The sequence below is a fragment of the Scyliorhinus torazame genome, chromosome 7 (genome assembly GCF_047496885.1).
Source record: "Scyliorhinus torazame isolate Kashiwa2021f chromosome 7, sScyTor2.1, whole genome shotgun sequence".
Taxonomy (NCBI): domain Eukaryota; kingdom Metazoa; phylum Chordata; class Chondrichthyes; order Carcharhiniformes; family Scyliorhinidae; genus Scyliorhinus; species Scyliorhinus torazame.
Window position 1 is genome coordinate 32,580,712 of NC_092713.1, and position 25,996 is coordinate 32,606,707.

The 25,996-nt window shown below is 47.5% G+C and overlaps 1 protein-coding gene and 1 pseudogene across 3 annotated transcripts in view; one reads left to right on the top strand and one right to left on the bottom strand.

Annotated features, from left to right (window-relative positions):
• The window catches only part of LOC140426120 (divergent protein kinase domain 1A-like), an 85,631-nt gene that overhangs the window by 7,036 nt on the left and 52,599 nt on the right, over nucleotides 1-25,996 (bottom strand). For all 3 annotated transcript variants that reach the window (XM_072510499.1, XM_072510498.1, XM_072510500.1), the window contains 2 exons: nucleotides 8,259-8,366; nucleotides 25-201 (listed from right to left, as the gene is read on the bottom strand). In XM_072510499.1, coding sequence (XP_072366600.1) covers nucleotides 25-201; nucleotides 8,259-8,366 — 285 coding nt within the window. The remainder of the gene's footprint in view (nucleotides 1-24; nucleotides 202-8,258; nucleotides 8,367-25,996) is intronic.
• Nucleotides 2,878-8,137, top strand: LOC140427216 (actin, cytoplasmic 2-like; annotated as a pseudogene).

Genomic DNA, 25,996 nt, shown 5'->3' on the forward strand with positions numbered 1-25,996 from the left:
TTGAACATGTATATAAAAGTTTACCTTTAAGAGATTGTAAACCATTTCTCGAAATTCCTCTAAGGAAGTCCCTTTTGTTGGTTTGTCAAATAACACCATTTCCTTTCTCGGCTCCATGTCAGAATCCAAATCAAAGTGGAGAGTTTCTTCAAGTTTGCATTTTAAGACTACCTGCGATTCGTCCCATACTCCCTTGTACACCTTGAAAGTGACAAAATGACAGTTGTTCAAAGAATATTTCAAAACACAACATTTTCTGAAATATTTAGGCTTGGGCTTTGAAGAATGTTGGAAAAATATTTCTAACTTATTTTTCATCCAAAACTGTAGGTGGCTTGATTATTGAATATTTAAACACTGAACAGTTAAGAAAACATGGATTCTTTACAACTTTTGATTTCCATTCTTTAAATACATTTTGAAATAACTTCAATGGAAATCACACAACTCAAGTTAAAAATTAGTAAAACTCTTTTTCCTTCCCAAGGCAGAGGGGCATCAGAACTTGTTCCTCTGCTTCTGATCACTCAAATATGTGCAGAAACATTGCAGAAGATAGAGTGGATCATCTTAGCTTGGCAAATTGCTCAACATAGTCAGCATGACTTTCATGAACGGCCACCATTGTGTCTTTGAACATGATTGGCACGGTTTGCCATATTTTTGATCTATTGAATTTTTATCATGACATCAGATTAACATCCTGAATACACCTCCCACTCCTAATGTGTTCCTAAAAATTTGCTGTGCTAAATTAAAATGACTTTCCCATAAGAAAACATTTAATAAGGGCGAGTTACATTCCAGACCTGTAATATTTTACATTAAAAATCCATCTGCTGCTTTGGACCTAAAAAGGCCAAACACACTTCTCCTACTAACTTACTACTTTGTCTATTTACCAGTCACCTGCTGCCTCCTGCCACCCTTCTCACTCCTTCCATGTCAATGCTACCCTCCTCCAACTACTTCACTCTCTCCCATTCGCCACTTGCTTCTCCCGAGCTCCTCGTTCCCTCCCGCTCTGTTTCCTTCTCCCAAACTCCAATCTCCTCGCTCCCTCCCACACCCTGCTTGCTTCTCTTGAACTCCAAGCTTCCTCCTGCACGTCGCTTCCTTCGCCCAAGCATACGCCCAACCAGGTGCCCCGGTTGGTACTGCAGGCCCCACCCACACGTTACCCCCCCCCTTGTCGGTGCCCCTGCTGCTAGCGCCCCAGTCGCTGCTGCCAGGGGCAGCGTTGACTACCACTGCCCTCACTAGTGGTGGTGTGGCCCCCCCCCACTGCCGCAGCCAGCACGGCCGGTGTCCGAGCCGGCAGCCCGCAGTCACTCCACGCCATTTCCTACCTCCTCTCGCTCAGCAGCCAGGACGCCAGGTTCACAATTTTTTAAATTACAAGTGAACCACGCCTTTGGGAAATCGGCGCATCCAAGGCACTGAATCGCGGAGGCCCCACTAATGATATGCCTACTGTACTTTCAGGCATCTACGGCGATTTCGGCGTCGGAAGCTATTCCCCTCGCGACCGCCTTTCCCAATTTCGGCATCGGCTAACGGAGAATCCAGCCCCATAGGCGTGTGCCACCTCAATATTCAGTGCTATTGGGGGGGGGGGGGGGGGAGAGAGAGATTAAGAGAGGTTCAGAGAACTGTGTTTGGAGGATAGGTTTGGAAAGGATTTCAGAGAAGTTCCTTATGTGCAGATGTTGGTGATGGAGCGGGCTTCATTGGAAGTAAAGGGAAAGTGAGAGGACGAGTTGGGTGTGGTCTTGGAGGGATGTGTGGAGCAAAGCACTGCATAGGGTCAACTTCACCTCCTCTTGTGCAAGGTTAAGGTTGATGCAGTTTAAGGTGGTGCATGGGTCACATTTGACTAAGGCGCTTTTGAGTGTGTGTTCTTCCCGGAGGTAGAGGATAGATGTGAGAGATGTTTTATGGTACCGGCGAACCGTACACGGATATTTTGGTCTTGCCCCAGGCGTAGTGATTTTTGGGTTTCTCAGGGATTCTGGGGATTGAGGTAGAGCCATGTCCGATGGTGGCCATGTTTGGAGTTTAAGACTTGCCGGACTTGCAGGAGGGGAAAAATGCTGATGTTTTGGCCTTCACCTAATAGCCCAGAGGTGATTCTTGCTTGCGTGGAGGTCCCCAGGGCTGCCTAATGCTTTGGGTTTAATAGGGGGCTTGATGGATTTTCTACACCTGGAGAAGATAAAGTACACTATGAGGGGATCGGTGGAGGGGTTTTATTCAAGATGGCGGCGGTTCATTACCTTTTTTGAGGAGCTGGTTACCGTCAGCTGTTAGGTGGTGATGGGGTTAGTCTTAGTAGAGGGCTGAGTTAGGGTGAAGGGGATATTTTGTTTTTGTAATAATGTAAAATTTGTTGGAATGGTTTAACTATTTTAGAAATAAATTTTGAGCACCCAATTATTTTTTTCCAATTAAGGAGCAATTTAGCATGGCCAATCCACCAAGCCTTTTGAGTTGTGGGGGTGAAACCCACGCAGACGCGGGGAGAATGTGCAAACTCCACACAGACAGTGACCTGGGGCCGGGTCGAACCCGGGTCCTCAGTGCAGTGAGGCAGCAGTGTTAACCACTGTGCGACATGCCACCTCTGGTTTGACTATTTCATATGTTATAAACAAGACTTTTTAAATAAAAAAACATATTTTTAATTTAATTTTAACATTATTTACAAACTGTGCAAAAATGAAAGCATATTATGAGAACACACTTTAATCAAGTTCCTGTACTAATAAAAGTTAACAAGCGATTGTACAAACTTCAGACCTTGCCATACCTTTAACAAATTTTCTGAAAACAAAACTCAAATAATGGTTTCAACAAAAGAAAAGCTGCCAAATCAACATGAAGCACAAAGATACTGGTGGGTCATGAACAAACAACAAAAGACAAATGAGGGGACCTCCTACCTGGATAGCATTCACTACATGTCCAAGCGCTCCTCAGGGAGAAAGGTTTAAAAAGCAGCCATAAACAAAGCTCATTAAATAAATCAAAACCACGAGGAGTCAAAACAGGGTGGGCATGAAGTGAAATGAAAGTCATCAGAGGACTAGAGGCTGCTTTCCCCTTTTCACAGAGAGCTGACTGGTGGTGATTTAACCAGAGGGTCACCACACCTCAGGCGAGGAGGTCAGAAGGCGGGGCCTTCATGAATAACCTCAGCCGGTACGGGAATTGAACCCACGCTGCTGCTCTGCATCATGAACCAACCGTCCAGCTAACTGAGCTAACAGAGAAGCACCCGAAGGAAACCCACGCAGACACAGAGAAAATGCAAACTCCACAGAGGTAGTCACACAAGGTCGGAATTTAACCCGGTCTCTGGCGCGGAGAGGCTGGCTAACCAATGTCACCATAGACGAAAAACTGGAGATCTGAATTAGAAACATAAAATGTCACTGGTTGGTCAATATTTTTAAGGTGGAAAGGGGGTAAAAGAAAGATGAAATTGATTACAGGTTTGCACCTGTGAAGTCTCCAATCTCAAAGATTTACTCATGCAGGAATGAATAGAAAACTGTTGTTTCTGCCCATTCTCTTAGACGAGAAAAGTGAAAAAGAACAATTTTCTAAAACAGCACTTTCTGACTCTTGGTTGGCCTTCTTTTCAGTCTGCACACTTGTGACAGCTTCAAACTCTCAGAATCCAAATCATGCCTTTGCTCAGACAGACAAATTGAGCTGGAAGACCACCAGATGGTGCTGTAACATTTATTTTCAATTTTGTTTATTGTCACGTGTACCGAGGAAAAGTATTTTTCTGCGAGCAGCTCAACAGATCATTAAGTACATGAAAAGAAAAGAAAATACATAATAGGGCAAATCAAATCATGGTTTCAGCAACAGAAAAGCTGCCAAATCAACATGAAGCACAAACATACTGGTGGGTCATGAACAAACAACAAGAGAAATGAGGGGACCTCCTACAAACCTGGATGGCATTCACTACATGTCCAAGGGCTCCTCAGGGAGCAAAGTAGGTTTAAAAAGCAGACAAAAAAAACTCATTAAATAAATCAAAACCATGAGGTTGCAAAACAGGGTGGGCATGAAGTGAAATGAAAGTCACCATAGGACCAGAGGTACACAATGTAACTACATAACACCGGCATTGGGCTGCAGTGTTAATGAGGTCAGTCCATAAGAGGGCCGTTTAGGAGTCTGGTAACAATGAGGAAGAAGCTGTTTTTGAGTCTGTTCATGCGTGTTCTCAGACTTTTGTATCCCCTGCCCGAAGAGTGAGTAAGCCGGGTGGGAGGGGTCTTTGATTATGCTGCCCGCTTTCCCAGGTAGCGAGAGGTGTAGATGGAGTCAGTGGATGGGAGGCAGGTTCGTGAAATGGACTGGGCTGTGTTCACGACTCTCTGAAGTTTCTTGCGGTCTTGGGCCGAGCAGTTGCCATTCCAGGCTGTGATGCAGCCCGATAGGATGCTTTCTATGATGCATCTGAAAAAGTTGGTGAGTTAATGTGGACATGCTGAATTTCCTGAGGAAGTATAGGCGCGGTTGTGCTTTCTTGGTGGTAGCGTCGACGTGGTTGGACTAGGACAGATTTTTGGAGATGTGTACCCCTAGGAATTTGAAGCTGCCAACCATCTCAATCTCGGTCCCGTTGATGCTGACAGGGGTGCGTACAGTACTTTGCTTCCTGAAATCAATGATCAGCTCTTTAGTTTTGCTGGCGTTGAGGGACAGATTGTTGTCGCTACACCACTCCACTAGGTACTCTATCTCCCTCCTGTATTCTGACTCGCCATTATTCAAGATCCGGCCCACTATGGTCGTGTCATCAGCAAACTTGTAGATGGAGTTGGAACCAAATTTTGCCACGCAGTCGTGTGTGTACAGGGTGTAGAGTAGGGGGCTAAATACGCAGCCTTGCGGGGCCCTGGTCTCGAGGAGGTTTTGTTGTTTATTCTTACTGATTATGGTCTGTGGGTCAGAAAGTCGAGGATCCAGTTGCAGAATGTGGAGCAAAGTCCTAGGTTTTGGAGCTTCGCTGGGATTATGGTGTTGAAGCGGAGCTGTAGTCAATAAATAGGAGTCTGATGTAGGAGTCCTTGGTGTCGAGATACTCTAGGGAGGAGTGTAGGTCCAGGGAGATGGCGTCTGTTGTGGACCGGTTGCGGCAGCATGCGAATTGCAGTGGATCAAGGCATTCTGGGAGTATGGAGGTGATGCACTTCATGACCAACCTCTCGAAGCACTTCATTACGACTGAAGTCAGGGCCACTGACGGTAGTCATTGAGGCACGTTGCCTGGTTCTTCTTTGGCACCGGTATGATGGTGGTCTTCTTGAAGCAGGTGGGGACCTCGGAGCGGAGTAGGGACAGGTTAAAGATGTCCGCGAACAGCTGGTCCGCGCAGGCTCTGAGTGCAAGACCAGGGATCCCGTCCGGACCCTTCGCCTTCCGATGGTTCACTTTCAGGAAGGCTGATCTGACTTCGGAAGATGTGATCGTGGGTATAGGTGTGTTATTGGCTGCTGGGCACTCGACAGTGGATCGTTGGGTTTCCTGCTCGAACCGAGCATAGAATGCATCGAGTTCATCGGGGAGGGGTATACATACATTGCAAGCCAAAGGCAATACAAGTACAAAGTTACATTATTTTATATCTTTAAATTTATTTCATTTGAAAAGTTCATTTAACAATATAGGAATTCAGAAAAGTATTTCAATTTACAGGTTGTAATGTTTTAATGTATATTTTCTGATGAGGAATATCCAACAGAACTGAACTACAGCGTTTACATTTATTTTATGGGAAAATGTGATTTTTTTAAAGTCGTTTCACTTAAAAGTCACAATTTTCAGCAACACAACTACAACGTTAAATGGGGACTTACTATATGGTCTGACAAGGCAGCAGCTGTGTTGTGTGTACTTTCTCCCACACAGACACCTTCAACCAACTGATTAGCAAGACCAAAGTCAGGGGAATAAAAGAGCAAAATGTGAATTATAATGGTACGTAAAGATTACGCGTCTAGGTGGTACTTCTTCAAAAGTCTGATCTGCTTGAATAACCTGTAAGCCCGAGTTGTGCGAGTAGAAAGAGAAAACAATGTTGACAATTGGTTCAAATTTGAAAACAGGCTCAAGAATGAAAAATAATTGCAGATCACAAGGTGTGAATGTTTCATTTTGATGGCATCTAAAGTCCATATCTTGTCACGTTGGTGTTTGCACAACACTATACACTTTCCTGAACCCGTCAAGTTAATCATTAGCAGTTGAAAATTCCATTTTCACAGGTGCAATCATGCATGGCCATGTGATTTTTAAAAACTTGTGGAAAAAGCACTGGATGTTTTTTTATTTTAATATCATTTTGTTGCAGATGTAATCTGCTACCAACAACGCATAGATCAGTAAAAAACAAAAATACAACTTTATCTAGGACAGTTCTTCGCTCACACCGAAACAGAAACCACACCCTCCATAAAACATTATTTAACAACACAGCTTGAAAATGAAGTGAAAATGAAAATCGTTTATTGTCACGAGTAGGCTTCAAATGAAGTTACTGTGAAAAGCCCCTAGTCGCCACATTCCGGCACCTGTTCGGGGAGGCTGATACAGGATAGCTTGTACCTATCGATGGATATTAAATAACCAGTAGTTTAATAAAATAAGGTTAACAGGAGTTGGGTACTGATTAGTTCATTCTACTCAGATGTGCATAAAGAAGGATCAACCAACACAGAAATTGTGTTCGATTGGAGAAGCATGCTCTGTAATAAACAGTCTCTAACACTGTGCCCATCCAAGAAGGCTATGCCATGCCCCAGGCTATTCTGCGTCTGGATTTGGCTGGTCGTGATCTGACAGACTACCTCAAAGATTCAAAGAGGCTACTGTTTCACCACCATAGCCGAGAGAAATTTTTTTTGTGACATCAAGGAGAAGCTCAGATATATTGCACTGGACTTTGAACAGGAGATGGCCACTGCTGCTTCCTCTTCCTCCCCGGAGAAGAGCTGCCTGATGGGCAGGTAATCACCATTGGCAATGAGCGATTCAGATGCCCCGAGGTCCTCTTCCAACCATCCTTTTCTGGGTATGGAATCCTGTGGTATACACAAGACCACTTTCAACTCACCATGAAGTGTGATGTAGATATCAGGAAGGATCAGTATGCTCCCAGATTCAATCCTTGCTCTGGGTTACTGTCCGTGTGGAGTTTGCACATTCGCCCCTTGTCTGCATGGGTTTCGCCCCCACAACCCAATAGATGTGCAGGGTAGGTGGATTGGCCACGCTAAATTGCCCCTTAATTGGAAAAAATGAATTGGGTACTCAATTTTTTTTAAAAATAGGGTACCACTATGTATCAAAGAACAATACAGCACAGGAACAGGCCCTTCGGCCCTCCAAGCCTGCGCCGATCACGTGTCCTATCTAGACCAACCACCTGTATCCTCTATACCCTGTCTGTTCACGTTCTATCCAGATAAGTCGCTAATGTATCTACCTCAACTTCCTCACTTGGCAGTGCCCTCTTTGTGTAAAAAAAACCTCCCCCGCAAATCTCCACTGAGCCTTTCCCCCCATACCTTGAACTTGTGCCCCCTTGTAATTGTCATTTCCGCCCTGGGAAAAATCCATCAACTGTTCACCGTATCTATACCCCTAATAATTTTATAAACTTCTATCAGGTCGCCCCTCAGCCTCCATTTCACTAGGGAGAACAATCCCAGTTTATTCAATCTCTCTTCATAGCTAATACCCTTCATACCAGGCAACATCCTGGTAAACCTTTTCGGTATTCTCTCCAAAGCCTCCACGTCCTTCTGGTAGTGCGGTGACCAGAATTGAACACAGTATTCCAAATGTGGCCTAACTAACGTGGCTAACATAATTTTCGAGCTTTTATACTCAACACCCTGTACTATGAAGACAAGCATGTGATATCCTGGCATTGCAGACCATATGCAGAAGGAGATCACAGCTCTTGCTCATGAAAATCAAGATTATTGCCTCACCTGAGCGTAAATACTCAGGAGGTTCCCTCAGGAATAAAAGAAACAAAAGTGCCCTAGTCTCAGCGTCTCCTTCACAACCAGGCTTGGGGGTTGGTCTAAAATCAGCCAATTAACTTGACCTTGCTGCTCCAAAAATATTGTTTGCAAATACATTACTTTAAAACATTTAAAAATTAGCACACTTGTGTGTTAACTTGAACAATTTAGAAGACGAATTCCAAGCAATGTTCTTACCTGATTATTAGGTTTATTAGAGAGGCACTTGCCAAAATAGAGTGTACCCTTATCGCACAAACTGCCACATGCTGATCCATCAATAATCCCCTTCTTGTATTTATCACACTAGAAGAGAAATAACACAAGGATATAAAGGTCCTTTCAGAAACATTATCATACAAAGGACATTCTGAAATTTAAAGATCTTCAAAAGATTTAGACTTGCAAGCAATTAAAGCGGTCCTCTTGATTTGATGGACACATTTTTTACTTGGTAAAACTAAATCATTCATGTGAATAAGGAGCTACTGGCAAGGTCAGCATTAATTAGGGCAGCATGGTGGTGCAGTGGGTTAGCACTGCGGCCTCACGGCGCCATGGTCCCAGGTTCGATCCCGGCTCTGGGTCACTGTCCGTGTGGAGTTTGCACATTCTCCCCATGTTTGCATGGGTTTTGCCCCCACAACCCAAAAGATGTGCAAGCTAGGTGGATTGGCCACGCTGAATTGCCTCTCTTAATTGGAAAAAAAATGAATTGGGTACTCTAAATTTTTTTTATTTTTTTTATATATAAATAAAAGGTGAGCATTAATTGCCTATCCCCAATTGAGAAAGCGGTGGTGAACAGTCTTCTTGAACCATTGCTGTCCTGTGGCAAAAATACCCCTAAACAACTTTTTGCAGCAGTTTAGTACAACTGTGTGGCTTTAAGGCTATTTCAGAAGCAGTTTGGAGTCAAGCACTTTGGTCTGCCTCTGAAGTCACATGAGCAGGCCAGACTGCGCAAGGACAGCAGAATTCCTTCCCTAAAAGAACACCACTGAACCAGATGGGTTTTTACAACAAAAGAAAATGCCACTCTCTCAAGCAAACCCCTTTCTGCATAAATTCCTTCACATTTCCACATCACCATGTTTTTATCTCTACTTTGGGGAAAATGATGGTTCTACTACCTCCTATGAGTCAAACAGTACTACTGCTGCCACCAAAATCTCAGCAGGTCTGGCAGCATCTGTAGGCAGATAAAAGAGCTAATGTTTTGAGTCCAGATGACCTTTGTCAAAGTGCTACTGTCTCTTTAACCCTCATATTCCTCTATAACAAATATTAAATTCATTTCATTTTAAAGATACAACTATCTCCAATTTATTCCTCTTTGGTAATTTCTGCCACCTATTAAAACGGCACTTCAAAATGCACTCAAGTAACTATAATGTACTTTTGGATGTGCAGAGGTTGTGAAAAGCACTCTATAAATGAAAGATATTTTCTTATACACCCATGGATCCCAAGCCATCAACACATTTCATTGTTCCCTTACTGGCACATAGTATCTGTTATAACCCAGATGGGTCTTACGGAATAGGAATGATTAACTACCCAGTGGATCTTGCAGAATACGAGCTCCCCCGATAAGGGGACAGGGGACCTTTAACAATTTCTGGCTACATACAAATAGAGTCAGTCAGTAAGGCACCGGCTGGAGAAGACGCAGCAGGGAAACTATTGGAGCTGTATATAGCAGTAGTTGTAAAATAAAGTAAGTTTTAGTTTCAACAACTCAGTGTGGACTCTTTGTGGCCATTTCCCCCCCCCGCCCCCATTAAGGGGCAATTTAATGTGGCCAATCCACCTACCCGGCACATCTTTGGGTTGTGGGGGTGAGACCCACGCAGACATGGGGAGGATCTGCAAACTCCAAACGGACAGTGAGCCCGGGCCGGGATCGATCCCTGGTCCTCGATGCAAGGGGCCAAGGTGGAGATGGTTGACAGCTTCAAATTCCTAGGTGTGCAAATTCCTAGGTGTGCGCAACACCAAAAAATCTGTCCTGGTCCACCCACGTCGAGGCTACAACCAAGAAAGCACAACAGTGCGCCTTACTTTCGCAGGAAACCAAGGAAATTTGGCATGTCCTCATTCTGACTCTTACAACCTTTACAGATGCACCATAGAAAGCATCCTATCTGGCTGCATCACAGCTTGGTATGGCAACTGTTCGACCCATGACCGTAAGAAACTACAGAGAGTTGTGAATAGCTCCCAGTCCATCACACGACCCCATCTCCCATCCATTGACTCTGGCTACACCTCCCGCTGCTGTAGGAAAGCGGGCAGCATAATCAAAGACCCCTTCCACCCGGCTTATTCACTCTTCCAACATCTTCTATCGGGCAGGAAATACCAAAGTCCGAGAACACGCACTAACAGATTCAAAAACAGCTTCTTTCCTGCTGTTACCAGACTCCTAAATGACCCTATTATCTGATCATTTCACACATCTTCGCTACTGAGCAGTACTACATTCCTGTATGCTTCACCTGATGTCTGTGTCTATGTATTTACATTGTGTATTTTAGGTTTGCTCTACGTATTTCCTTTTTATGCACGATTGTCTGAACTGTACGCAGAACAATACTTTTCACTGTACTCCGGTACACATGACAATAAAACAAATCCAATCCAATTGTGCCGACCAGAATATTTCTAATTTCTGATCTATGATTAGTACACGGTTATATTCTATATTCCTTCTCGTTTACTCAAACTATTCCACTGTTCATCTTGTTTTACCAATTAATGATTTATCACCCTTATTATTACTCAATTTTGTTCATATTGGTTCAACCTCCTCCTACTGCTATGTTGGCTCTTTGCAGATGAATCCAGTCTCTATTCCTGTAGCTCTGCAAGTTTATTTCCCTCAAGACCACTCACTGTGTTACAAGGTTTTTCCTCACATCCCCAGGCATCTCCAGCCTAAAGCATTAAATCCGTGTCCCCTAATGCTTGTACAATCAGCTGCTGCGAACAGCTTTTCTGCTGTTAACCAAACCTGTCAGAATCTTAGTGCACCTCTACAAATTCTCCCATCAATCTCCGTTGCTCGAAGGAGAACAACTTCAGCTTCTCCAACCTAACCTTGTAGCTAAAGCTCCTCTAGCTTGGATGCATCTGGTAAATCTTCTCCACATCCTTCAACAAGCTTCACATTGTGTGTGATGACCAGACTGGATGCAATATTCGAGCTTAACCACAGAGGTTCCCTGCTTTCATACTCTTATGCTTCTATTGGTTCGGCCACATTTGGAGTACTGTGTGCAGTTCTGGTCACCACATTATCATCAAACGGATGTGGGAGCTTTGGAGAGAGTGCACAGAAGGTTCACCAGGATGTTACCTGGTTTCAAGGGGTTGGATATGAGAGGTTGAATAAACTACGATTGTTTTCACTGGAAAGGCGGAGGGCAGACCTGATAGGGGTCATCAAAATTAAGAGAGGCATAGACAGGGTGGATAGTCAGAGGCTTTTTCTAAGGGTGGAAGTGTCAATTACAAGGGAGCACAGGTTCAAGGCGAGAGGGGGAAAGTTTAAGGGGAGATTGCATAGAATTTACAGTGCAGAAGGAAGCCATTCGGCCCATCGAGTCTGCACTGGCTCTTGGAAAGAGCACCCCACCCAAGGTCAACACCTCCACCCTATCCCCATAACCCAATATTAGGAGCAATTGTGGTTACTAAGGGTAATTTATCATGGCCAATCCACCTAACCTGCACATCTTTGGACTGTGGGAGGAAACCGGAGCACCCGGAGGAAACCCACGCACACAGGGGAGGATGTGCAGACTCCATACAGACAGTGACCCAAGCTGGAATCGAACCTGGGACCCTGGAGCTGTGAAGCAATTGTGCTATCCACAATGCTACCGTGCTGCCAGATGTGCGGGGTAAAGTTTTCAAACAGAGTGGTGGGTGCCTGGAACCTGCTGCCAGAGGATGTGGAGGAAGCAGGCACTTAGCAACATTTAAGAGCCATCTGAATGGATACATGAATAGGGAGGAAATAGAGGGATATGGACCGAGGAAGGGCAGAAGGTTTTGTTTTTAGTCAGGGCATCATGATTGGCACAGGCTTGGAGGGCCAAAGGGCCTGTTCCTATGCTGTACTTTTCTTTGTTCTATTTATGAAGCCCAAGATCCCACATGTTTTGTTAATTATGCTGTTTCTACGTCTGGCCACCTTCAAAAATCTCTGCACATGAAACCCCAGATCCCCCTACTTTGCACGCTCTTGCCCCTCCCTATTCCTTCTGCACAATGCGTCACCTCACACTTCTCTGTACTAAATTTAATCTGACACTTGTCTGCCCATTCTGCAAGCTAGCAGTCTAGTTATATCACCCTTGCTGTTTGCCACTCCTCTGCATTTAGTACCATTGGGATCTCAACAGGTACACACCTTGCATGGCTCCCCACTCCCGGACCAGACTGCATGGACTTCACACATGCAACAGGATTTCAACAACACGAAGGTGGGCCCTCACCAGAGAGAGTGCACTTTCAGGTGCATGAACCTTCTCGTGCAGCTCCACCGCTCTCAAAAAAGCAGCTCATAATTCTTCAAAGTGATCCTTAATGACCCGCACCACAGAACAGGGTTCCTCAGCTAAGATATTTTCAATGGCGGCCAGCATCAAAGATGCACGCAGTATCGCCAAGGCGAGCCTGCTTAGCAACAACTACGCCATTGTAAGCTGGGCCCCACACCAGTCCACTCAGACGGCCACAAACAGAAGAGGATTTCAACATTTTATCTTGGCTCTTACTCACAGTCAGGAACTGGAACATCGCAAACGCCACGTAACCCAGAAAAAGACGAATATGAAGTGTGCACCAGGATGAAATGATGGATTAAAGGACGAGCAGAGCTGGAGATCGCAGATACACAATTGCTCCCGCGCTCATATCACATCCTCCCCGCAAGCCTCCTACTTCCCATCCAGCCACCCAAGAGGACTTATTTTTAAATCACGCCCTCTTTTTTAAGTCCCCATAGTCCTAGGTGACCGTAGGCTTCTTTCCCCTTTGGAGGGGGGGGGGGGGGGAAAGAGCTGACTGGTGGTGATTTAACCCGAGGATCACCACACCAAAGGCGAGGGACAAGGTTGAGAAGGCGGGGCCTTCATGAATAACCTCCACCGGGCATGGGTGGCATTGTGATGCAGTGCGCATCACTGCTGCCACACGGCGCCGAGGATCCAAATTCGATCCCGGCCCCGGGTTTCTGTCCGTGTGGAGTTTGCACATTCTCAGTATCTGCGTGGGTCTCACCACCACAACCCAAAGATGTGCAGTGTAGGTGCATTAGCCACGCTAAAGTGCCCCTCAATTGTAAAAAATGAATTGGGTATCATAAGAGAAAAAGAATAGCCCCGAATGAAGCAACAAAGACCCCAAAGGAAGATTCCTCCCCCCACCCCAGCCAGGAGGACAAACAAATTACAGCAATAACAGCCCAATAAGAAAAACCCCGCCTCCCCCAAGGGGAAAAAACAACAAACCCAGAACTCTCCCCAAACACCTCCTCCAAAGTTCAATGTCCGCCTTCTCCTGCCAGTCTATGGTCTCTTGCTGTTATAACCTGCCTACTTACGATTGGCTGGGGACTAATGACTATCCCACAATCCTATGGGAGTATGAACTTCCCCAATGAGGGGGGCGGAGAAACTCCTAGTATAATAAGTTGGCCAGTTCAGGAACCAGCAGGAAGGAGAAGGTAGCAAGGGAAGTTACTGCTACTGTTATGTATATATTGTTATAGTAAATAAATGTTATTATTTTGTATCCTTAAAACTCGTGCTGGATTCTTCGTGGCCCTTACAAAACTGGCGACGAAGGTAAAAGTGAATAGTTGTCTACACTGCTGAAGCCACCTCCCTGGATTTTTGTTGGATACAGGTTGGAAGTTGTTTTCTATTATACCATGCCTCTGTACGGACGTTTGGATGTTTTTGGTGCCGCGCTGGAAAGCTGGAACCAGTACACACAACGGATGCGTTACTATTTCCGGGCAAACAATATCACTGAAAACGAGCGCCAGGTGGTCATATTGCTCACCGCCTGCGGGCCGCATACGTTTGGGGTGATTAGGAGCCTTACGTACCCAGCTGCGCCGGACACCAAAACGTTTGATGAACTTGTGAATATAGTGGGGCAACACTTTAACCCAACCCCGTCCACGATAGTCCAGCGTTACCGGTTTAAGACTGCTGAGAGGACCCCTGGAGAATCCCTTGCCGATTTTTTTATCCAGGCTACGCGGGATTGCGGAATACTGTGACTATGGTGAAACCTTGTCAGAAATGTTACGCGACCGTTTGGTTTGCGGTATTAACAATGCAGCAACCCAGAGAAAGTTGTTAGCTCAGCCAACATTGACTTTTCAACAGGCAATACAAATAGTCTTGTCCCGAGAGAGCGCAGAGCGAGGAGTACAGGAGCTACAGGGAATGGAAGTGCATCCCTTGGGGCACAACCCTTTCCGCCCAAAAACGCCCCCCCCGCACTCCTGCGGTACCTTGGGCGAGGCAACGACCGGACCGACGCCAGTGGCCATCGGGCATTCCTCCCCGAAGGGAGCCTTCTCCAGAGCCAATGGATGAGGAGCCATGTCCGTGTCAGACTTGTAGGCGCCGACCCCGTCGCGGATGGCAGTCCTGGGGACGCCAGAGGCGCAGTCGTTCCGACCGAAACTGGGACCAGCCCAGGGGCCGTAACTGGGGCCAGACCAGAGGCCGTACCTTCCATGTGGATGAACCTGCGGCGACCACTCCTGAGGACGTGGAGACGGAGGAAAACTGCCTGCAGCTGCATTGTGTGGCAGCTCCCCGTGTGGCCCCCATTAAGGTGACAGTACGGGTCAATGGCCACCCGCTGGAGATGGAGTTGGATACTGGCGCAGCGGTCTCCGTGATCGCCCCGAGGACATTCGACCGCATCAAGCAGGGTATACAGACCCTTACATTAACTGACTCACAGGCCAGGTTGGCCACCTACACGGGGGAACCACTGGACATTGCAGGAACTACAATGACCCCTGTTGTCTATGGACACCAGGAGTGGCGTTTCCCACTTATCGTAGTGCGTGGCCATGGGCCCAGCCTGTTGGGTCGGGACTGGTTGCGCCATTTGCGGTTGCAATGGCAGCACATCCTCCAAACAGTTTCTGGAGGGTTGACTGAGGTGCTAGGACGATACCCAGAGGTATTCCAGCCTGGTTTGGGGAAAATAAAAGGGGCCATAGCCCGTATCCAGTTGAACCAGGAGCCACGCCGCGCTATTTCCGGGTGCGCCCAGTGCCTTACGCTTTGCTCGAGAAGGTAGAAGGGGAGCTCACTCGTTTGGAGAGTTTGGGTATTATCAGGCCTGTCCGTTTTGCTGACTGGGCAGCACCAATTGTACCAGTAATGAAGCCAGATGCCACAGTTCGCTTGTGTGGTGACTATAAAACTTAGTGAATAGTTTCCCGACTCGACCGATACCCAATGCCTCGCATAGAGGATCTCTACGCGAAACTTGCAGGTGGACTCTCATTCACAAAATTAGATATGAGTCACGCCTACCTGCAGTTGGAGCTGGACCCTGCCTCCCGACCATATGTAACAATTAACACACACCAGGGCCTGTATGAATATACACGGTTGCCCTTTGGAGTATCCTCTGCCTGTGCAATTTTTCAACGTGTTATGGAGGGCATTTTGAGAGGTTTACCACGTGTGGCTGTCTACTTAGATGACGTGTTGATTACAGGGACGTCGGAGCAAGAGCATTTGGAAAATCTGGAGGCTGTCCTTAGACGCCTTTCGGAGGCTGGAGTCCGTTTACGTCACACAAAGTGTGTATTTCAGGCAAAATAAGTAGTCTACCTAGTTTATCGGGTGGACCGCGAGGGTCTGCACCCCGTCGCAGAGAAGGTGCGTGCAATTCAACATGCCCCCACCCCGACTGACACTTCGCATCTTCGTTCTTTTCTCGGTCTCGTAAACTATTACGGGAAGTTCCTCCCCAATCTGGCAACTACGCTGGCCCCCTTGCACCTGCTGCTAAAGAAAAATCACACCTGGGTTTGGGGTCAGCCGCAAGAAACCGCTTTCCGGCGGGTAAAGCAACAATTTTTGTTGTCTGGGTTACTAACCCACTATGATCCGGGAAAGCCTTTGCTCGTCACATGTGATGCATCCCCGTATGGTATTGGGGCTGTCCTGTCCCACAAGATGGAGAACGGGGCCGAGCGACTGATAGCTTTCGCCTCCCGCACATTGACTGCAGCGGAGAAAAAGTACGCGCAGATCGAGAAGGAGGGCCTGGCAGTGGTTTTCAAGGTGAAACGCTTCCACCAGTATGTGTACGGCCGCCATTTCACTATCGTGACTGATCATAAGCCCCTGCTGGGACTCTTCAGAGAGGATAAGCCAATACCGCCCATTGCTTCTGCACGGATCCAGCGCTGGGCTTTGTTGCTTGCTGCATATGAGTATTCTCTGGAGCACAAACCAGGTACGCAGATAGCAAATGCCGACGCACTGAACCGATTGCCTTTATCGACCGGCCCCATGTCGACCCCCACGACCGGTGAGGTGGTTGCAACCCTAAATTTTATGGACACCTTGCCTGTCACGGCATCACAGATCCGTGAGTGGACCCAGACGGAGCCAATCCTGTCAAAGGTTCGGCACATAGTCCTGTATGGTGGGCAGCATAGACAGCTCCCAGGCGAGTTGCGGGCATTTTCCTCCAAGCTGTCAGAGTTCAGCGTGGAAGACGGCATCCTCTTGTGGGGGACGCGTGTGGTTGTCCCAGAAAAAGGCCAGGAGCTGATATTATCAGACTTGCACAATGGGCATCCGGGCGTGACCAAGATGAAAATGTTGGCCCGGAGTTATGTCTGGTGGCCAGGCCTCGACACCGACATTGAGAAGGTGGCCCAAAACTGCTCCATTTGCCAGGAGCATCAGAAGCTTCCGCCAGCCGCGCCCCTACATCACTGGGAATGGCCAGGGCGGCCTTGGGCAGGCTTACATGCAGATTTCGCAGGCCTTTTTCAGGGATCCATGTTCCTTCTACTAATTGACGCCCAGTCCAAATGGCTGGAGGTGCATAAGATGCAGGGGACAACGTCCTGCGCCACAATTGAAAAGATGCGTTTATCATTTAGTACGCATGGCCTCCCCGAGGTGCTGGTCACGGATAATGGTACTCCATTCATGAGTGAGGAGTTTGCTAGGTTTACAAAGATGAACGGCATCCGCCATATCCGCACTGCCCCTTACCACCCGGCTTCAAATGGGTTGGCAGAGCGTGCAGTGCAAACATTCAAAAGAGGCCTGAAGAAGCAGTCTTCCGGATCAATGGACACGAGACTGGCTCGCTTTTTGTTTACGTACAGGACCACCCCTCATGCAGTGACTGGGGTAGCTCCCGCAGAACTCCTAATGGGCCGAAGACTTCGCACCCGCCTTAGTATGGTCTTCCTCCGGACATTGGCGCAAATGTACGCCGCACACAAGAACGGCAGGGACAGGGATTGTCTCGGCATCGTCCGATTCGGCAGTTTGCGCCCGGTGACCCAGTATTCGTGCGGAATTTTGCTGGTGGTGCCCAATGGGTTCCTGGTGTAATCTTCCGCCAAACGGGCCCCATATCTTACCAAGTGCAAGCCCAGGGTCGTCTCCAGCGAAAACATGTAGACCACGTCCGGTCCAGAAGATCATCCCCTCAAAAGATTCCCCGCCCCCGGAGCTCATTTCAACAGCCGCAAAGACCAGAGACAAGGGAAGGTAGTCCTCAAAATCTTCCACTGGTGCCTCACTCAAAGCCTGCGCAGGTCGTTACGGGACCGAATGGAGATAGAGACGCTGACATGACGGAGGCAGCAGACTCTGACTCCGAGATGGAGACACAGGATGCATCAGAGGGGGAATCCTCAGGTCCACAGGCAGTGGATGTACAACCGCGCCGTTCATCACGGAAGCGCCGGTCTCCGTCTCGTTACACGCCGCCTGATCCAGCGCCGCGTGCAAATGGCGTCCGACCTGCGGCCAAATGAGTTTGACGCCTTCCTTCGCCAGGGTCTTCGGTGGATTCCTTGGACTTTGGGGGGGGGGGGGGGGGGGGGGGGGGGGGGATGGATGTTATAACCTGCCTACTTATGATTGGCTAGGGACTAATGACTATCCCACAATCCTATGGGAGTATGAACTTCCCCAATGAGGGGGGCGGAGAAACTCCTAGTATAAATAAGTTGGCCAGTTCAGGAACCAGCAGGAAGGAGAAGGTAGCAAGGGACGTTACTGCTACTGTTATGTATATATTGTTATAGTAAATAAACGTTATTATTTTGTATCCTTAAAACTCGTGCTGGATTCTTCGTGGCCCTTACAAAACTCGCAAACTGTGTTTCCTCCAGTGTACCAAAATAATATCCACCCGCATTGTCGGTCACCCAGAAGCTGGCCAGGTACAGCATCCCGAACTTCACCCCCTTCTTAAAAAGATGGCACCCATCACTTGGTTAAAACCCAGCCTCCTCTTGGCCAGCTCTGTACCCAGGTCCTGGTATACCCGAAGCTCATTACCCTCCCAGGTATATCGCCTCGTCTGCCTGGTCCACCTCAAGATCCTTTCTTTATCAAGGAACCGGTGCAACCGTATCACCATCGCCCTCGGTGACTCGTTAGACTGAGTCTTCCTCATCAGCGCCCTGTGCGAAGACCCCCTCCCCCAGCAACTTCTCCAGCATTTTGGCTACATAAAGGCCCAGCGTCCGCTCCCTCAATGCCCACTGGCAACCCCACAATCCTCAGATTCTGTCTCCGGGAGATCTTCCACCTTCTCCTGATGCTGCTTCTGGATATCTCTCAAACCCCCATTTCGGCAGCCAACGGAGTAAGCTGCTCCTTGTGTTCCCCCCACCTTCCAAATTGCGTGGTTTTGGGTCTCCAGCCTCAGCTCCTCACTGTTGATTCCTGCCTTAAGCAGGTCCACCATCTTTGCCAGGTCCTCCAGAGACTCCTTTCTCAGCTGGCTGAATGTCCCATTCAAGAAATCCACCAGCTGCTCCATCGACCATTGATACGACAGGGCCAACCCCTTTGCCCATTGCCATCTTTTCCTGTTGCCTAAAACCACTTTTTTGGTCCACGAATCCATCCATATAATATAATCTTCCTCCACCACGCCTGCACCTTTTTCCATCAAAACATCTGCCCCTTATTTGGGGAAAGGGACCCCAAAAAACCCGCAACAAGCAGGAGCTGCCATATGTGCGACCACTCACACCATGGCCGCCACCGGACGTCTGTCCCTTCCTTTTACTTCTTGATTTTCAAATATCATTTGGAAATTTACCAAGTCTTCTTCAGTGAAGACAGACACAAAGTGGGCAGCAGGGTAGCATTGTGGATAGCACAATTGCTTCAGGGTCCCAGGTTCGATTCCGGCTTGTGTCACTGTCTGTGCGGAGTCTGCACATCCTCCCAGTGTGTGCGTGGGTTTCCTCCGGGTGCTCCGGTTTCCTCCCACAGTCCAAAGATGTGCAGGTTAGGTGGATTGGCCATGATAAATTGCCCTTAGTGTCCAAAATTGCCTAGTGTTGGGTGGGGTTACTGGGTTATGGGAATAGGGTGGAGGTGTTGACCTTGGGTCAGGGTGCTCTTTCCAAGAGCCGGTGCAGACTCGATGGGCCGAATGACCTCCTTCTGCACTGTAAATTCTATGATTCTATGACAAAATAAAAGTTCAACACTTCTGCAGAAACGTATTTCCTGTTTAAATGTTTGTAGAAACTCTTGCTCCTGTTTTTACATTTCTCGTTAGCTTTCTCTCATACTCTAACTTCTTTATTTAGCCTTGGACGATGTATCCCTTTCCTAGAGTCTTTTTCTCTCAATGGAATAAATCTTTGCCGAGAGCGATTGAATATCTCCTTAAAGTCTGCTACTGCATCTGACCTCCCTTTTAACCTAGTTTCCCAGTTCACTTTAGCCAACTCGGCCTTCATACCCCTATATTCACCTTTATTTAGGTTTAAATCACTTCTCAGCTTCAAACTGAACATGAAATTATATGATTATGCTGCTCCTTTACCAGGAGGTCATTGACTAATGCACATTACTAGGTCGAGAATAGCCTGTTCTCAGGTTCGAGCCACAACCTCCTATTCTAAGAAATTGTTCAGAAAAAAAACTCTTTCCAGGTCACCTTTCCCAGTCTGATTTGGCCAATCCATGGGTAGATTAAAGTCACCCATCATTATTGTGGTTACTTTCTTACGCATCCCATTTATTTCTTCCAACTGGGGTCCAACTGTAACACTGTTAGGGGGGTCTATAAACTACTCCCACAAGCGACTTCCAACTTTTGCTATGTCTTATCTCTACCCATACTGATTCTATATCTTGCTCTTTAGAATAGAGGACATTTCGACTTCCGGGTGCGGCTATGCAGAGCTAGGTCGCAGTTGAAGTCAGCTGGCTTACGGAAGTAATATGGGGGGAGCAATCATGCTAGAAAGAGATCTAGCGGGGAGGGAGGGGGAAGGGGGGGCGGGGGGACAACTGGGTTGCTGCTGCGGAAATCCAAAAGGAAATGGCTAAAGAGAGGGTGGGCGGGGATGGTGTGCGACGCTGGGGGAAGCGAGCGGCAGCGCGGAGGCGGGATATGGGACTGGCCTAGAGAAGGTAATGGCTAGTCGAAGAGCCGGGAGTGCAGGAGGCGAAAGAGGCCGACGTTGTGGCCTTTGCGTCCCTAGTAGCCCGGCGCAGGATCCTACTCATGTGGAAGGAGGCGAAACCCCCCGGACTGGAGGCCTGGGTAAATGATATGGCGGGGTTCATTAAACTGGAGCAGATAAAGTTTGCCCTGAGAGGATCGGCTCAAGGGTTCACCAGGCAGTGGCAGCCATTTCTCGACTACCTAGGGGAACGTTAGAGGGAAGACAGATGACCAGCAGCAGCAACCCAGGGGGAGGGGGGGGGGGGGGGGGGGGGGGGGGTTAGTTTAGGTCAAAGATAAAGGGGTTTTGTTATTTGTGTATTGTTTAAAATTTCTGTATTGTTATTGTTGCGTTTGCTTTGTAAGAGGGGAAAAATTGTTGTTTGGGAAAAAAATTTCAATAAAACATTTATTTAAAAAAAAAAAAAAGAATAGAGGACATTTCCCACTATTGTACGGCCATCCTGAATTAACAGAGCTACCTCATCACCTTTACTAGCTTCCTGTCTTTCAAAATGTCAAATACCCTTCGATAGTCAAGATGTTCGTCACCCTGCAATCATGTCCTTTGTCCAGTCTATCAGGTCATACTTATTTATTGTGCTAACAATTCATCCATTTTGTTACAAATGCTGCACGCATTCAGATACAGAGCCGTTAAGTCTCCTTTTACCAATTTGCAATCTCAGGCCTTTCTCTGCTGATGCACTTGGTTGTAAGCTCTGTCCTTTCCGGTCACATTCTAGTTATCATGATCCAAATTGCTACCTGCTCTGTTAACCTTGTTGTTTCCCTTTGATTTACCATCTCTACTCTCACAGGATCCCTTCCCGTCCCCATATTATTGTTATTTTTTTTTTAAAAACGCATTTTATTCAAACTTGTATCAAAGTAGGTTACAGCAAATAAACACCCCGGAAAACAACACCCCGGGAACCATTCTTCCCAACAATCAACTATATAGTTTGTACAGATTTTTCTCCTTTTTCACCCCCCCCTTCCCATCACCCCCCATGACTAACAGCTCCTCAAACACGTCACAAACATCCCCCACCTATTCTCAAACTCCCCTGCTGAGCCCCTTAACTCACACTTTATCTTCTCTAACCGCAGGAAGTCATACAGGTCACCCAACCATGCTGCTACCCCCCGGTGGCGATGCTGACCACCACTCCAGCAAAATTTGTCGCCGTGCAATCAAAGAGGCGAAGGCCACGATATCGGCCTTCCTCCTGTCTATGAGCTCTGGCTTCTCTGAAACCCCAAATATCGCCACCAAAGGGTCCGGGTCCACTCCCTCCTCCACTATCCTGGCTAAGACCGCGAACACTCCCGCCCAGAATCTTCCCAATTTTTCACAAATTGTGCATGATTCGCTGGCCTCCGCCCACACCTCTCACTCACCTGCTACCCCCTGAAAGAACACACTCATTCTTGCCAGAGTCATATGCACCCTGTGCACCACCTTGAACTGTATGTATCAAGCTCATTCTTGCACAAGAGGAGGTCCCGTTTACCCTTCGCAGTGCCTCACTCCATACTCCCTAATTGATCTCCATCCCCAACTCCGCTTCCCATTTCTCCTGGATCTTCACCACCCGCTCGCCTCCCTGCTCCCCCAGCCACTTGTATATATCCTCAATTCTTCCCTCCCCTTCCACATCCGGAAGCAGAAGTCGCTCCAGCATGGTGTATCCCGGCAATCTAGGGAACCCCTTCCAGATCTTTTGTGCAAAGTCCCTAACTTGTAGATACCTGAACTCACTACCCCTCAGCAGCTCTACCCTCTCCCTTAGCTCCTCCAGACTGGCGAAGCCTTCCTCCAAATACAAATCCCTCACTTTGACCAGCCCCACTTCCCTCCACCTCCTGTATACACTATTCACCCCCACCCCCCCCCCCGCTCAAACCCACGATTCACGCACAGCGGCGCTAGTGCCGACATCCCTTCCACCCTAAAATGCCTCCTCGGCTGATTCCATATCTTCACCGTGGACGGAGCTTCCTGAATACCTACTCGGAGCCATTGGCAATGCTGCCATCACCATAGCCCTCAAACTAGACCCCTGACAAGATTCCTCCTCCATCCTAACCTACTCTACCCCTTCTCCTTCCCACCACTGCCGCACCTGGTCCACATTCTCATTATTTATTTTAATACCCTCTCTACCACCCTAGTTATACAACTTGCCAGAACACTGATCCCAACATGGTTCAGATGAAGACCACCCAAAAATCAAAGTGACTTCAACATTTAACCGTCAGGTCCCAGAGCTGAACCTTGACTCTAAAGACTCTTATTTTATTGTTTTGAGACATGGATGAACAGGACTGCCGATTAACTTTTACCAAAAGAATGGAACATTTATTAAACAAGGATTAACTATAATAAACTGCTCCTTCACCCCACCTCCATCTTTACAGGATTAACTATAATAAACTGCTCCTTCACCCCACCTCCATCTTTACAGGATTAACTACAATAAACGACTCCTCCACCCCAACTACATCTTTACAGGATTAACTAAATAAACGACTCCTCCACCCCAACTACAGCTTTACAGGATTAACTATAATAAATGACTCCTCAACCCCAACTGCATCTTTAGAGATATACACAGATTTGTAAGTGGAACGGAAGCTCCAAAATATATCTTGTACTCTTAAATTTCTCAGTAAGTACACAGTCCATGCAAAGCAATAGGCCCACTGTGGTCAGATACATCACAGCCTGAAATCAAGTGACAGGGGCCATCCATGAGAACTTTCTCATCAAATCCCCACATTTGTCGCACTGGAACCAACTGGTCTCACTGGAACTCAGACTTCTGCACTAGCATTTCATAGATATCATAGAATTTACAGTGCAGAAGGAGGCCATTCGGCCCATCGAGTCTGTACCGGCTCATGGAAAGAGCACCCTACCCAAGGTCAACACCTCCACCCTATCCCCATAACCCAGTAACCCCACCCAACACTAAGGGCAATTTTGGACACTAAGGGCAATTTATCATGGCCGATCCACCTAACCTGCACATCTTTGGACATTTCCTAAAACTCCTCTCGAAGAACACGGTTGTGTTTTCCCAAATAACACTTTCTCTTGATGTCGTCATCATCATTGATCCACTTCCAGGATTTCTATCTCTCCTTTCGGTATTTCTCTTCCATGGATTATCAGTGCATTCAAGTTACCACACAACCTCCCAGGTACCCAGTCTTGCCAGTAGAACACTACTGCTTCACAGGCTGCATTAGGGGCTCAACAAACTTTTGATTTACTCGGATGTCTGGCAGGCCTACTCCTGCTCCTAGTTCTTATGTTCTCACTGAGCCAACTTTAAATCTAGTTCTTGCAGCAGTCTCTTCAACTCGGTGCACTTTCTCTGCTTTTTACCCAACAGGAAATGAAAAAAAATGAAATGAAAATCGCGTATTGTCACAAGTAGGCTTCAAATGAAGTTACTGTGAAAAGCCCCACATTCCAGCGCCTGTTCGGGGAAGCTGGTGAGGGAATAAAACCCGCACTGCTGGCCTGTCTTTGTCTGCTTTAAAAGCCAGCTATTTAGCCTGGTGCTAAACCTCAACTTTTTTTCGCTGTTCTTTTCTTTTACCCGTCTTCTGGAGACATTTATTTTGGGAAATCTGCAGCTCCCTTGTCTGTCCAGCTTCTGTCAATCTAACTCTCTAGATGTCGGTCTGTGGAAAGAGGCAGGATGTGAGTGCCTCATCCCTTTTCAACTATACGTGGAAGCATCCAACCTCAATGGCGCGACCGATGTGCGGAAGATAGCTCTTCTACTCACCACTGCGGGTGACCATGCGATAGAGATCTTCAACTCCCTTTCACTTTACCGAAGGGCAGGACAAAACGAAGTACCAAACCATCCTGGACAAATATGACAACCACTGCGAGGTGGACACCAACAAAATTTGAGCACTACATCTTCAAGCAGAGGATGCAAGGCAAAGATGAATCCTTCACCTCCTATCTAACTAAAGACTGCTAGCACGATCCTGCAACTTCGGTGATATCACTGACTCCATGATCAGAGACCAAATCGTTTTTGGAGTCCACTCTGATCCTCTGCGAGAGCAATTGTTGAAAATCAAGCACATGACCCTGCCAGTCGCAATTGAAATGTGCACTGTGCATGAGCACTCTAAAAATCGCTATTCACAGTACAAAACGGTAGAAAGTGAAAAATAAGCCTCCCCCACGAGGTGGAATGTGTTCAGGCCATCTTCCGGATGCAGCGCCTCCACATTGATGAAAGCGGCCATTTCGCAAGCTCTTCCCAGGGCCCAACGCATGCGCAATGCCATCGGGAACACGAAACGGCTGAAAACCGCACTGAGCAGGTGCAGAAGTCCGAGAACCACACCGCGCAACGACGCACTGAGCGTCATGACGCCGATGTCATGACGTGTGTGAACTGCGGCACCGCCCAATTTTTTTTAAAACTGCCCTGCAAGAGGCAAACACTGTTTAAACTGTGGGAAACCAAACCACTATGCAGCCCTGTGCAGATCTGCACCACCAGTCAGGAGCCAGCGCTCCCAATTCAGACAGCGGCGCATCAGAAGTGTGCAACATTGAATGCATGACTCTGATCCAGGCAGTGCGACGGATCCAGATGATGACTACCTGGACAACAGTTACCGAGTGGGCATTATTACGAAGTGCGAATACGCCACACTGGATACATCACAAGTCCAATCAATCCTGGCCGTGGATTCAGAGGACGAATGGCATGCAGTGATGATGGTCAACCACTGTCCCATCCAGTTCAAACTGGACACTGGTGCCTCCGCCAATCTGATTTCGCAGGTGGACTTCAAGAAAATCAAGAAGCCCCCCACAATCCTTCCAGCTGCCTGCAAACTCCTGGACTACAATGGAAACTCAATCAAGGCACTGCAGGTGTCCAGCCGACACACAAGCAAGCTTACGCTTCGAGATTGTTAAACCAGACAGGGTGTCCTTGCTAGGTGCGCCCGCCCGCAAGCAACTGAATCTCATTCAAAGGGTCTACACCATGAGACCATCCCATTCGGATCTTCTGGCCAGCATAGACGACATCCTAACCCAGTACCCAGATGTATTTAGCGGGATGGGCATGCTGCCGTACGAGTACAAGTTTCTACTGCAGCCTGATGCCAAGCCAGTGGTCCACGCACCACGACGAGTCCCTGCTCCACTG